Raw genomic sequence first — 14,153 nt, forward strand, 5'->3', positions numbered from 1 at the left:
CGAGTCTATGAGGCAGAAGGAAGCCCTGTCATCTTGATTTCTAGGAACTTCCAGGGACTTTTGGGCCCATCTGGGAATGACCTGTGGCTCAAGGAAGACAGCATTGAACCAAATCGACTCAGTCTCTTTTCTCCATGAAGTTTATATTCGGTGGTAGAGACGGATGATAACAAACAAAATAAATACATAACATAATGCCACGTGCTAGCAGCAGGGAGAAAATGTGTCCTCAGATGTCTGATGAGTGCTGAGAAGGAAAAGCACAAGAGATTTGGGAAACCGTTCATTAGGGGACATCAGAAGGGGCCTCTCCAAGGAAGTGACATCTCAGCAGAGACTAGCTTGGTCTCCCTCTGATTCCCAAGCTCTTGAGGTAGTGCTGTCTCCCAGAAAAAAGACCAGGATGGATTTTTACCAGGAAACTTGCTGACACTGCTAAGTTAGGAGTCGATGATCCATCGGAGGTTTGATAAACAGCCATCCTTCTCTACTGACAACTCTTTAGGACATTTTAAAAAGTTTAATGGGTCATTGATTTCCTCCATTAGCTAAATATGTAAAGGGAAGGCCTAAGAAACCACGTGGGACCACTCCTCAGTCAGGCCTGCCAGGAAAATGCTTTAGCTGTCATGACACATGGTCATCTGTTTATTTTCTAACCAGTCATCACTAAAAGATTCCCAGTCACCACCATCACATCTCTGAGGGATACCACGGCTTGACTGGTTCTAGGCCAGGACTTGGCAAGGAACTGGCAGAGCTTTACAGACAAGAGTTATGCCTCAGAGAGCCCTGGAAGATTCTAGCACCTCGAGTCCCTCCTCCTGACCCAATGTCCGGGGCTTGGGACACAGACAAGAAGCTGAGGCCCCTACTCTCATGGAACATTATAGTGGGGGCAGGAAAAGGAAGCAAGCCAAGAAATAAAGAGGGGGGATTTTAGCCAGAGATAAGTACTATGACGCAAAAAACAGGGGCACTGGCAGAGGGTGACTGGGGGCTATTTCTTAGAGACTGTAGAGGTGACGTCTGACCTGAGACTTTAAGGGTGAGAAGATGTACAAGAAGAGTGGTCCAAGGAGCAGGAACAGCTGGTGCAAAGGTCCTGAGTTAGAAACTAGTTCAGGAGTTCCCATCATGGCTCAGCTGTTAATGAACCCAACGAGCATCCATGAGGACGTGGATTCAATCCCTGGCCTCATTCAGTGGGTTGGGGATCCGGCTTTGCCATGAGCAGTGGTGTAGGTCACAGATGTGGTTTGGATCTGGCATTGCTATGGCTGTGGTGTAGGCGGGCAGCTACAGCCCTGATATGACCCCTAGCCTGGGAACCTCCATATGCCGCAAGTATGGCCCTAAAAAGAAAAAAAGAAAGAAACTAGTTCAATGTGGTAGAGGACTTGTTGAGCATAGAGTACAAGGAGAGAGGGGAGGGAGTTCCCGTTGTGATTCTGAGGGTTTTGAACCTGTCTAGCATCCATGAGGAGACAGGTTCAATCCCTGGCCTCGCTCAGTGGGTTAAGGATCCCACATTGCTGCAAGCTGTAGCAGAGGTCACAGATGCATTTCAGATCTGGCATTGCTGTGGCTGTGGTGTAGGCCAGCAGCTACAGCTCGGATGAGATCCCTAGCTGGGAACTTCCATATGCCACATGTGCAGGCCTAAAAGGAAAAAAAAAAAAGAAAAAAAAAAGAAGGAAAGAAAAGAAAAAGAGAAGGGGAGTTCCCTGGTGGCACAGCAGGTTAAGGATCAGGCATTGTCTCTATAGTGGCTCTGGTTGCTGCTGTGGCATAGGTTTGATCTCTGGCCTAGGAACTTCCACATTAAGTAGGTGCAGCCCACCTGCCTCCCTCCCCCCCAAAAAAAAAGAGAAGGAGAGAGGTTGGGGAGCTAGGGTTAGGACTTATTTGGGTTTCATTCTAAGAAGCATGGGAAGCTATTGGAGGGATTTTCATGATCCAAAAATTAAAATGGCACTCTGGCTGCTTCTTTGTAAAGACTGGATATGATGGTCATTAGCTGATACCTGAAATTAGGGGTTTCATTCAGGATCAATATTTGTGACAAAGTTTTACCCTCTGCTACTATAGTAGGTGGAGTGAGGGCCCTCAAAAAGGTATGTCCAAGTCCTAACCCCCAGAACCTGGAATATAACCTGACTTAGAAAAAGGGTCTTTGCAGACATAACTAAATTTTTTTTTTTTTTCCTTTTTAGGGCTGCACCCGTGGCATATGGAGGCTCCCACGCTAGGGGTCCAATCGGAGCTGTAGTTGCTGGCCTACGCCACAGCCACAGCAACACGGGATCTGAGCGGCATCTGTGATCTACACCACAGCTCATGGCAACGCCAGATCCTTAACCTACTGAGTGAGGCCAGGGATGGAACCTGCGTCCTCATGGATGCTAGTCAGATTCGTTTCTGCTGAGCCACAGTGGTAACTCTGCAAACGTAGTTAATTTAAGGATCTCAAAATGAGATCATCTTGAATCACCTGGGAATACCAAATCATCCTGGATTAGAAAAGGTCCTTACTATACTTGTCAAATGACAGGTGTCCTTGAAAGAGTGAAGCAGGAGGAGATTAGACAGCAGGAAAAGGAGCCACAGAGAACTGTGTAAAGAGACAGGGACTGGTTTTATGCTACCACAAGCTGAGGAATGATTGAAGCCGCCGGTCAAAGAGGCAAAGGATTCTCCCCAAGGGACCTCAAAGAGAGTGTGGCCCTGACAACACAGTGACCTCAGACTTCTGGCCTCCAAACTGTTCAAAAATATGTTTCTGTTGGTTTAAGCCACCAATTTGTGATTGATCATTTGTTATGGCCACTCTAGGTAACTAATACATCCATTGATTACACATGGACCCTGCTCTAGCCTCCTGCACCCCCTTCCCACTCCTCCACCAAGATCGTGTGCATAGCGTTGGCCCCATTCAAAGCCTGGTCCAGTCACTGGGTGGCACTCCCTGCAGGCATGAGGGCCACTTGGGCTCCAGATTAGTGTTTGATTTATTTACTTACTTAGCTCAGCTCACAGGGAGAGGAATGGACCAGCCCTGTTCTCTGTCCCCCTCAAGGAGCTCTCAGTTCTGTGAGTTCCAGACAAACTAGCACTCGAAGAAATAAGGGCAGAAAGAGTACATGAACCTGGAGAGTCACTTAAATGGCTAAGACTTTAATTAGGCAGCTTCAAAGTGTGAGGTTTCCAAACTTTTCACCCAAATGGGCATCTTTTGTTAATTTCCCCCTCCTTGGAATACTCAGTTTCCAAAGACATTGTCTATCAAACCAATTGCATTTATCCAATAAGAATGTACCTCCTTGAGTTCCTGATACGGCTCAGTGGGTTAAGAAACTGACTAGTATCCATGAGGATGAGGGTTCGATCCTTAGCCTCGCTCAATGGGTTAAGGATCTGGCGTTTCTGTAAGCTGCAGTGTAGGCCAAAGATGGGACTCAGATCTGGCGTTCCTCTGGCTGTGGTGTAATCCGGCAGCTGCAGCTCCGATTCAACCCCTAGCCTAGGAACGTCCATGTGGCACAGGTGCGGCCCAAAAAAAAAAAAATTTTTTTTTAAGTTTTTTTTTAAGAATTTACCTCCTAGAGTTCCCTGGTGGCTCAGTGTTTTAAAGACCTGGCTTTGTCACTACTGTGGTGCAGTTTCCACCCCTGGCCTGGGAACTTCCACATGGTTATTTATTTATAAATAAATAATTTAACTTAAAAAAATGTAAAATAAACTGGCCTTAAAAAGACTTAAAAAAAGAATTTATCTCCCATTTGCTGTTAATTGAAGGTATATAATAATGAAGGGTCATATTAATTGATCAACTCATTATACTGAAAGCATTATAAATACTCTTTCAATCTTCACACCACCCTATGAAGTAGGTACTTTTTTTTTTTTTGTCTTTTTAGGGCTGCACATGTGGCATATGAAGGTTCCCAGGCTAGGGGTCATATCAGAGCTGTAGCTGCCCGCCTACACCACAACCATAGCAATGCCAGATCTGAGCTGTGTCTGCAACCTACACCACATCTTGCAGCAACGCTGAATCCTTTAATCCACTGAGCAAGGCTAGGGATCGAAGCTGCGTCCTCACGGATGCTAGTCAGATTTGTTTCTGCTGAGCCACGACAGGGACTCCTGAAGTGGGTACTTTTATTATCTTCATTTAACAAAGAAGGGAAAGAAGGCAGAGAAGGGGTAGGTAATTTGCCCAAGGTTGCACAGCTAGTGTTTGGTTGCGTTGGAATTTGGAATCAGCCTGGCTCCAAAGCAAGCACTCCCCTGGAGACTACTTAGAATCCTGGCTTCCATACCAATATGCAAAGCTACACTGGACAAGTGATTTTGCCTCTCTGCACCTCAGTTTCCTCACCTGTAAAATGGGAATGATACCAGTGTCTATATTGTAGGGTTGTTGTAGAGATTAAATGAGAAAGTGTACTTGGAATGCCAGGCACAGTGCCTGCCATAAGCATTCAAGGAATGAGCTGGAATTCAACACAGCTGCTTCTTGGGAGGCTTGAGATGGGAAGAGTGAACAGAGATAATTCTGTCCTCCTCTAGGTCTCTGACCCCATGGAATTCGCAATCTCCACATAACGTGTCAGGACCAAAACTGGATGGCTTAAAGTAGAATCTGTGGGAAGGAAACCTGACCAGCCCTTCTCATATGTGCTTCAAAGATCATAGATATAGAATTAGCTGGAGTTGCCCGTGAAAAATACAGATTCCTGTATCCGAATCCTTTGGAGGTGGACCCAGAAATCTGCCATTATTCAACACACGAATGCACCATGGAATTTGTGCTCCACTGAGTCCAGTCTGAGCAGGTTTTCCTTCCTACTTTGGGAAAAAGTGAAAATCATTACAAGACCCCAATCCATTCATTCTTGCAATGCCCAAGATAGGAGACTCCAAATGGAAATCTTGAGTTTCAGACAAGGATAGTACATTCAGGGGGCACCAGCAGCCTGGTAAATCAGGAAGCTCTAAGTTGTCATGAAAAAAACGCGCATATCTTGCTGGAGGCGGGAAGATAGAAGGGGAGCGTTCAGCGGCCCCCACCCCCGCAGCTTGGAGCACTTAGGCCTGGGCCCTGGAGCTGCAGGAAACAGGGATGATGCTTCAAAGTCACTCTCTGACTCAATGGACCACGTGGAGGCTTAAACTCTAAATCTGTGGGGGCTTTGCAAACCCACGCGCGTGGGCGGGGCTCCCGGGGGTCGCCTAAGCAACCGGCGCGTGCCACGCCCAAGCCCGGAGCCCAGGATGGGAGGAGGAAGCGCACGCTGCAAGATATCTCGCGGGGCTGAGGCGGCTCTCCTCAGCACCTCCCCCGACTCCGCCCTGCGGAAGTGCTCGATGACGTTTTGAACGCTTATTGGTCCTTCCGCTTGAGGGGCGGAGCCCGCGGCAGCGCTGTGCGTACTTCCGGCTGCCGGGTTGACATGAAGAAGCAGCGGCGGCCGGGGCGGCGGTAGCGGCCGGAGTCGAGGTTTGCTGCGGGACTCCGGGCGGAGTGTGCGAAGCGGCCGAGAGAAACAGACGGCGCAGTGGGCCCAGGAGGAGGCGCAGCAGCCGCCCTGGCCGGTCATGGAGATGGAAAAGGAGTTCGAGCAGATCGACAAGGCCGGGAACTGGGCGGCCATTTACCAGGTGCGGGAGCTCCCCGGAGCGCGGCAGGCCCTTCGCTTAGGCCTCGTGAACCTTCTCTTCAGACCCCAGACCCCTTTCTCCGCCTGGGTCCCGCCCTCCGCTCAGCCCTGCTGCTTGAGGATTCGGTCCGACGGCAGCGGAGGCCGGTCCCCTCTCTTTGTCCCCCGGGTGGGTCTGCGTCTCTCCCTGGCTTCGCAGTCCCCTTTGATTTCCCACCTACCTCATATCCTCCAGCCCGGGTGACCTCTCAGTCCTGGGAGCCGCCCGCCTCTGCTCCCCCTTGCACCCCGACCCCGCCCCCCTGCCTGTCCAGTCTTTGTCCCCAGGGGTTGATAGAACACCCCCACTACTTCCTTTTCTAAACTGGACCACCTCAAACTGTCTTCCTTTGTCTCTCTGGGGGAAAGGGTTGCTCTCCCCTCCCTCCTTTACATTTCCTTTCCCCTAGTGTGTGTCGAGTCCCATGGATGACAGTCCCTTCCCCCTTCCTGTTCATTCATTTAATGGGTCTGAATTGGCGTGCCTCTTCCGTGCTAGGCACTGCCTAGGCGTTGGAGGTAGTGTTTGCTGGACAAGACAGACAAGATCCTGTCCCCCGTGGAGCTGCGAGTCGAATAGGACGGTCAGACACAAAAGCAAATAATTTCAGATGGCGACAAGTGCTGTGAAGAAAACAAAACATAACGGGGTGAAGAGTAACTTTAGGGGAAAGTGGGCTACCTCAGAGAATGGGATCAGGGAAGATCTGTCAGAGGAAGAGACGTCTGCTCTGTGAGCTAAGCCCTGAGAGTGTCAGACTCTTGCTTTCTAGCCGGGAAGCCAGTAGTACCCACTCCACTGGGCCAAAATATTACCCTGTGTCGGACAAGCAACAGGGAAGATTAACCTTTTTTATCCCTCTCTAAAATAGTATCTTTCCTCCATGAGCATCTTATCCTTTGATCATGGTTGAGATGATCGTGTCTTCCCAGTCCTCATCTTCTTGTGGGTTATGGTGGTTCAGAAATGAAAAGTTAGGAAGGTGGGGGTTCTCACATATCGCCACATCTTCAGATTAAAAAGACCCAGAGGTCTGCTTTCCCAAACAGCTAAATCCTCTGAAGAAAATACGTGCTGCCTATTAAATGTCATTGTGGGGGTTGTGAGGATTAACCAAAACCACACTCGGTGTTTTAAATAAGCAATGTACAGAATAGAGAGATGTTGTTACTTGTGTAAAGGGAGAAGGCAGTTTATTCTGTTTGGGGCTTATAGGCTCAAAAGGCAAATTGTGAGATCCATCAGCTGGTAGTATTAAAGTCTATTTTGAGCTCCACTTAAAAAGGAAAAAAGCTTTAAGCAGTTCTTTGGTATGCTTGACTAACAAAAGCCTTTTTTTGTCAGGCTTGGTTTCATGTGGATTTGCATCAAGCTTATTTGACAGGATTCTCTTTAGTTGCACTGTAATGTATATTAGCTTCTGATAGGCTAATATTTCTAACCACTTTAATCTGTATAAGTACGATCAATCAATATATAAAATTTGTATTCCGTGTCTAGTCTCTCTGAGTTAATCGAATGAATTCCGCTAGTGACTTAGAGAATGTGTAGACAAATTTACTGCATCGCATTTAATACAGTAGACTCTAAAGTGGTTTAAATGAAACAATTCTCTGTCTGAAGTGTTGGGGTTGATTATGATATTCCGCATCACATCTGGGGGTGGCCTCCAGGAGGCACTGGGCAGTGTGGGAGACCAGTCACTCAAGCATTGTTAAAACTGTGTTCAGCAGGCCACTAGCATGGAACATGGTCTTCCCTTAATTTCTCTCATTGTTCTTATGTTTGTCTATCACCTTGGAACCCCAGGAGCTAGTTGAGGTTGCTGTACAGTTGATTTCTCTAGATTCTAGAGGTAGTTTCTTTTATCTTAAAGAATCGTACACCATGGGCTTTCTCACCTCTGCAGTACAGATATTTTTCTTTTGCAGAGTTACAATCAGAAGTTCTTTTCTTTCCGGACATAAAAAGTGGCTTCTGGACATTAAAAGTGGCCAACTGTGACATTTTAAAAAATGAGGGGTTCAAACGACCTTGAGATCTAAAGTGGCACTTTTCCAAAGTGTGTGCCAATTTACCAAAACCATTATTTTTTAGGAATTCACAGAAATGTGTTTATGGTTGGTAGAAAATGGAAGTTAAAAAAATTAATATTTTATAGCATGTCACAGTGAGGGCAGCCTTATATAAAATCATTTTGAGCTTGCTGAGTCTGATGATTTTAAAAATAATATGTAATTTTTGCTTGACATTTTGTAAACAAAGCAGTGGTTATTTCTCAGTATACTAACTTCTTACTAGAATGAAAAGATGTAAAAACTTGGAAACAGTTGGGAAAAGAACAAAGGATGAAGTAGACTTGAACTCTGAGGAATGTGGTGGCTTAGAAAACAAATGTTTCAGGCAAAGATCCTCTGTTAGCTCCGTTTAATAAAGTGAGCATAATTGTTTTTAATTGTTAATGCTTATGAATAGCATAGATACTAATACGCATTTAGGTCTATAAAAAGTCAGCTTTGATAGCATGCATAGATGGTTTTAAAAATTGTTTTCTATCATTTAAACAATTGTATGTCTGGTTTGAAAAGTGGAAGTAATACTTAACAAGCCTGAAGTGTCCAGAAGAGAAGAGAGAACACAGATAGGGAAAGGTATTGGTTTTTGGAGCTAGAAAGAGAGAAGGGCGGGCTTGAATGAATGAAAATAGAATAAACTACCCTCCATTTGTAGTTTAAGATTTGGGTCAGGTGTTTTACTGTTTCTCTCATCTCCAGTTCTTTGATTCTCTGACACTGTTCACTACTTTTCAGTATGAATGATTTGATTGTTTCAGATAAAGGAGATTGCAACAATAGCTTGTGACTTGAAGGCAAGATTTATTCTCTGTTAGAGGCAGGCTTTGTAAAATGGGCCACTCTTCCAATTGACATTTGTTTTTATAGCTGCCTTCATTATGAAATACGACCTAATGCCTGACTACGTTAAAACCATGTTGTAACAATAGTTCACTAAAATCACTAAAATTCCTTATGGCTTATGTTGTTATAGTCCAAGGTGGATATTTTAAATATCCCAATGATTTTTATTTAAATACCATTCTCGTCAGAGAAAACCTGTGTTTTGTGCCGAGGAGAAAGATCTATGCCCTGTGACTCACTTCACTTAAAAAGAAAAAAAGAAAGACAAACGGAAATGACATGGAGAGGCTGGGAAGTTCTCGTCATCTTGAGTGACCCATTAGATCTAAATGTTCTTGTGTAGCCCTGGTTTAAGTAAACTAAATTTAGGTTTCTGATCCCTGCCTTGGAAATGATGCAGAGATATTTGGACTCAGATTAACTGGGGGCACAAGTAGAAATATTGAGGGAAGGACTTTTTTCTATCATTATTTGTTTGACATTACTGTCATATTTATACAAATACATAATGAAATGTATCAGATGGTTCCAAAAAGTCAGTTGGGGCGTAAGGGTAATGCAGATGATTTTTTGGTTGCCAGTTATCTATGTACCTTTGGGCTCCATGAATTTCATGATAAGAATACATTTTAAAACATTCCATAGGGTTTTTTCAGAGTATAGACTAATAAAATAACTTTTCTTTTTTCCCTTTTTTCTTTTTTTTGAATTGTCTGTTTTCTGATCTTTTAGATTTGCAGAATCCTTTTGGCAGTTTTTGTCTCATGCTGTGGTTTAATTGCAGGTACTTTTTCGTAAGCCTGCCTGAGCCCATGTTTTTTTGTTTGTTTGTTTTGTTTTGTTTTTGCACAAGCTAGCATCCCTCCCTACGGTGTTGATGTTATTTCATTCATGGTAATCAGTTAATACAGACTACAGATAGGCTGGGCATGTTTCTTTATACTGCCCATGTTCAAGAAAATGGGAGGCCTAGCTGGGCCATTGTTTCCAAGACGCTGTAGTTTGGTACCAGTCATTCAATGTGCATGTTTTAAATATCCAGGAAGGCTGGGGACTTTGGAATGGTTCTAGATTGCCTCTACCACATCTCATTGATTGGTCACCACGGTGTCCTTTCTGCCATCCTAGTGGTCTAGGTTCTCAAATTTTGCCTTTGATATCATAGTCATTTCTAGTTTCACGCTACAGGAATGAGTGAAACCAGAAACATATTAATATGGTCCCTCAACAGTCTCTCTACATCTACCCCTCCGTGTATATTCTTCACATTATCTCTAGAGTAATTGTGTTAAAAGCAGACCTGAGCCTGGTAGTCCTGTTTAACTACTTTGTTTTCATTTATCTGTAAGGTCTAGGCTCCTTAGCAGCCAGATTCCAGCCATGTGTACCTTTTGTTCTAGCCACACTAGAAGGTGCAGTGTTCTTCAAATTCATCCCTTAGCTTTCATTCCCCTATGCCTTGTCTCAACACTTTATCTCAGCTGGCGTTCCCACATTCTTGCTTGTGGTTTCCAGCTCGAAAGCATGCCCTGTCACGCTGGATTTTGGCTCTCTTACTTGTGTGCTTCTGTACACTTTCCTGTTAGCTCTTTTAAAGCCCTGCTCTCATGGGAGCTGTTCCTTTGTTTCTGGGTCCATCTCCCAGAAAGCCCAAACTGGAAGTCAGCTGTTGCATCTTCTTATTCATCTTGGTGTCCTCTGTACCAGGCATAAAGTGCCTAAGAAATGTTGGGGTTGAGTTGATTGTCAGCACTTTACCCAAGTCCTGACAACAGAAAAACAAGCCATGGTTCCCAAGGCCCATTCTTGGGGGGCTGGTGGTATAGACACACTTAGGTTAGCCTGCGTCAGTGCTCACAGCAGAGACACCCTGCTCAGAGGAAACAGGCACTCTGAGCCATGGCTTGACCAGGCTGTTTGGTGTCACCTGCTGTTGTGGCTTGGAAGAGAAGTTTGGATTCTTACCCAGTAGGAGTTAATACCACCAGTTTATTTCACAGGAACTTTAAATTTAACACCAAATTTGTACTTGGCCTGAGGCGAACTTAATAGCAAACTTAGGCGGTGATATATCTCTAAGAATTATTGGATTACTCTGTTCTCATCACTCTTGACTTAATCTCACATGCCTTCTGAAAGAAGGGCTTTACATATAATTGGTTTGTAGGATTTTTGTTGTTGTTGTTGTTATAGGATAAAGATGTGGTTCTCCATAAAGTAATAACCCTTATAAAATCTGTGGTTTTCTTCAAAGTATAAATAGTAAAGGCAAACATTTTTGGCCTTTGATCATCAGATCACCCTTTCTGCCAGGAAGTAGTTTAATTTTTTGCTTTCTGTCTAGCCTTAGCTCTAACACTAACTACGCTAAGTCCCTTCCTTTCTTTGGACATCAGTCCCTTCCTTCGTTAAAATGACCCTCGACTAACTGATCACTAAGTTTACACCATGTAATAGGAATATTTAATGTGCTCACAAAGAGAATGTAATGTTCCTAAAGTAATCCTTGTAAACACTGCAGCGGTTACTCAGTTTTGTAAGGTGTGTGGGTGTCAGTGGGTACAGTTAGGCTCAAAAATGTATAGAAGTTTTGTGAGTGTAGTTAAAGATTAAAAAGAATTGAGCCTTTTTTTTCCCCAAGAGGTATTGAACATTTTCAATAAGTAGGGTTCATTTGGTTTAGCATTGTGGGAAAATGAGTAGCGCTGACATATGAGTTATGCTTGCAGTTTTTCTCTAAGTAGCAATTGGGTGGTTTTTCCTGTAAAGATAGAGGAACTGATTCTTGAGAATTTACGAAAGATTCAACCCCAACTAGGTACATAAAGAGTAGCTGCCCTTTATGTTGTAATTTTAGAAAGAAACCTACATCTGGTCTAAACTTCCTTTGAAGAATATGATGGTTTACACAGCTGCCATGTTTGAGAAGAAAGTACCTAAGGCTCCAACATTTTTGAAATAATGCTTCACTTTGTAGAAGTGGGCTTCCTAGTTTTCTAGCTGCTGCTCTCTCCTTTTTCAAGGCCACTTGACCTAATCACAAGTAACTTACTGACCGTAAATTTTGAATGTCTGAAAACTAGAAACAAGGCCATTTCCCATGGAAGATTTTTTTCCCCAGAAATAAAATAGCCAAAGAAAAGTCGAGAGCCTCCCTTTCCCCCCAAATCAGTCGGATCTTGGGAATGTGCTACACAACAAGTCACAGTGCAGGCAGAAATAACTACTGATAAATGATTTTCAGGTTTTTTTTTTTTAAATGTGTGACCTGATTCATTTTGCAGTTCTGAATGCTTATGATTCTACCAAAGCTGTAAAGTTTTATAGATACCCCATGGTAATTAGATAGAGTTGGTGCTTAAGAAGTTCTACCGCATGCAGCCACAAAATAAACATGGCTTATTAGCAAAGGGACTCTTGAGGTCTGTATTTTATCTGGAAAATATACCTACTTTGTGTTACCCTTCATCTAGTACTGGGCCAGGAAACTCTGAGTCTTTATTGAGGGTTAACTGCTTGTTGAAACAAACCTTTGGGCCCAAGTGGACTTATGTCCTGTGTTCCTCTCTCTTTTACTTGCAGAGCTTTCTTCCAATGCCTGAGTAAGGCATGTTTTCTTTTACAGATGAAGAAGGAAAAGCCTCGGTTGTGTCTGTGGCTTTTGTGGGCAAGCGATACCACTTGCAAAGATAAGATGAGCATAGCAAAACTAGGTTTTTAAAACTGTTTTTAAAATGTATTAGTGATTAGAGAAGGAAAACTCTTCCTTAGTCTGTTCTGAAACATTCCCCCCTCCTTTTTTCTCTTACCTAATGGCTCTGTTATTGGTGCATCTCTTCCTTTTTGAAGAATTTCATTTAAAAATTGCCATGCTAAGTTCCAGGGAACAGCTTAGCTAGTTTTTATTCCAATGAGTACTAATTACTCAGAGAATTTATACTATTGCGAATTGCTTACAGGAAAGTGAACATCAAGTAAGTATTCCCAATAGTTGGAGTTCTGTGAAGAACAGGGGGTTACATAAAAATGTCTGCACATGAAATCACTTCTCAATATAGCTTCACTCAAGAGAACAAATAGGCAAGCTGCATTTGGCCTAATACAGTAAATTAGCTTTAAATTCCCTTGGTGGTTAAACATTTGTCATTGTTATATTTATCTCTTAGATTTTTGTATTGCTTCACTATTCCAGTAGGGCTTACAAGGATAAAGGCGAAGTATGCCTCACTGGGTCATAAAATTTGTGGCTCCCTTTTGCACAGAGAGAAGAGGCCTCTAAGAAGATATTCAGTGGTCTTTTGCAAGGAATGATATTTTGTTCTCTGTTTTTTGCTGTTGTTATTCTTATCTTCGTTTTGCTTTATTTTTACCATGATTCGAACTGTATTTTGACAGCATCTTAGAGTGAGAGCATTGCCGTTAATGTTCTCTGCTGCCTGGATACCACCTCCCTTTTACCAGGGTCATCCTCGGAGGTGGAGTGAGGGGGTGAAGCAGAGTGGTGCAAGATCAGGAGGTTGCATTAAGCCACATCAGGTTGACAGGCACAGAACCGCATTTCTAGAGCAGTCTCCAGTACACCGAGCAGTTTGGCCATGCCTGAGGATCAGCTGGTCCACATCTCATGAGAGTCCATATCCCCATGATGTGCTGCATTTTAACAGGTCCTTTACTTACCTATCATGGTACCATTTCTAAGTGTATTTAAATATTCCTTCATGTCCTACTAACAGTTTTTCTTACTATATCCTAGGAATATTTATGTCATTAGCAGGTTTTATTTCATCTGTTCTCATCATAGTACCCAGTCTGCTACTTGCCCTTGGTTTTCTACCTACTGATAAGAATACCTTTGAGAGTTTGAATAATAGTATTGAAGTATGCACAATAGCAGTTGGTAGGTGTTATAGCTACATCTTTTCTTAACCACTTGTTTCATCCTTTTTGTGCTTGAACTTTCCTCAGAAAACTTACAAAACATAGTCATCATGCAGAAAGAATCACTGTAAAAGCAGTTGAAGTTTAACAGACTAGTACTTTTTTTTTTTTTCATGAACCCATATTTGTCAACTAAGCTTCCTTTTGCAACTTGTTCCACTCCTTGATGACAGCAGAGTTTTGTGTTTCCCAACAGACTTTGTTCATTGAGCTGTTGCTTTTGAAAATAGGAAATAAATGGCTTGAGGAGATGGAGGGAAGCTTTGGTTTGAAGTAGGAGTCTGGTCTGTCCCTAGCTCTCTGTGTGCAGTGCAGCTGGAGATGGGTGTGGTCCATCATCTGAAATTTCCTATCTTCAGTTTGAGGAGGTGGTTACCATTCTAACCACTTAAAAACTGCACAGTGCATGCTATTTTATTTTCAGGGCAAACCTTAGCTCTAATGATTTCCCTTGTACTTGCCTTCAAATTAATAAAACGTCATTCTTTGGTAATGTTTACATGCCAGGTCCATTAAGAAAGAAGAAAAGATACAACTGAAATTAAAGGATTAAATTGGCATCAAACCTTTAGTTTTGTAAATGCCTTTGAC

General features: G+C 43.4%; 1 protein-coding gene across 3 annotated transcripts in view; it reads left to right on the forward strand.

Annotated features, from left to right (window-relative positions):
- PTPN1 (protein tyrosine phosphatase, non-receptor type 1) overlaps positions 5,430-14,153 on the forward strand; it is a 69,648-nt gene continuing 60,924 nt past the window's right edge. The window contains exon 1 of one of the 3 annotated variants that reach the window (XM_021077276.1): positions 5,430-5,667. In XM_021077276.1, coding sequence (XP_020932935.1) covers positions 5,605-5,667 — 63 coding nt within the window. In that variant the 5' untranslated portion in view covers positions 5,430-5,604. The remainder of the gene's footprint in view (positions 5,668-14,153) is intronic. The other 2 variants (XM_021077277.1, NM_001113435.1) reach the window with 2 other exon arrangements.

The sequence above is a fragment of the Sus scrofa genome, chromosome 17 (assembly GCF_000003025.6).
Source record: "Sus scrofa isolate TJ Tabasco breed Duroc chromosome 17, Sscrofa11.1, whole genome shotgun sequence".
NCBI classification, from domain to species: Eukaryota; Metazoa; Chordata; class Mammalia; order Artiodactyla; family Suidae; genus Sus; species Sus scrofa.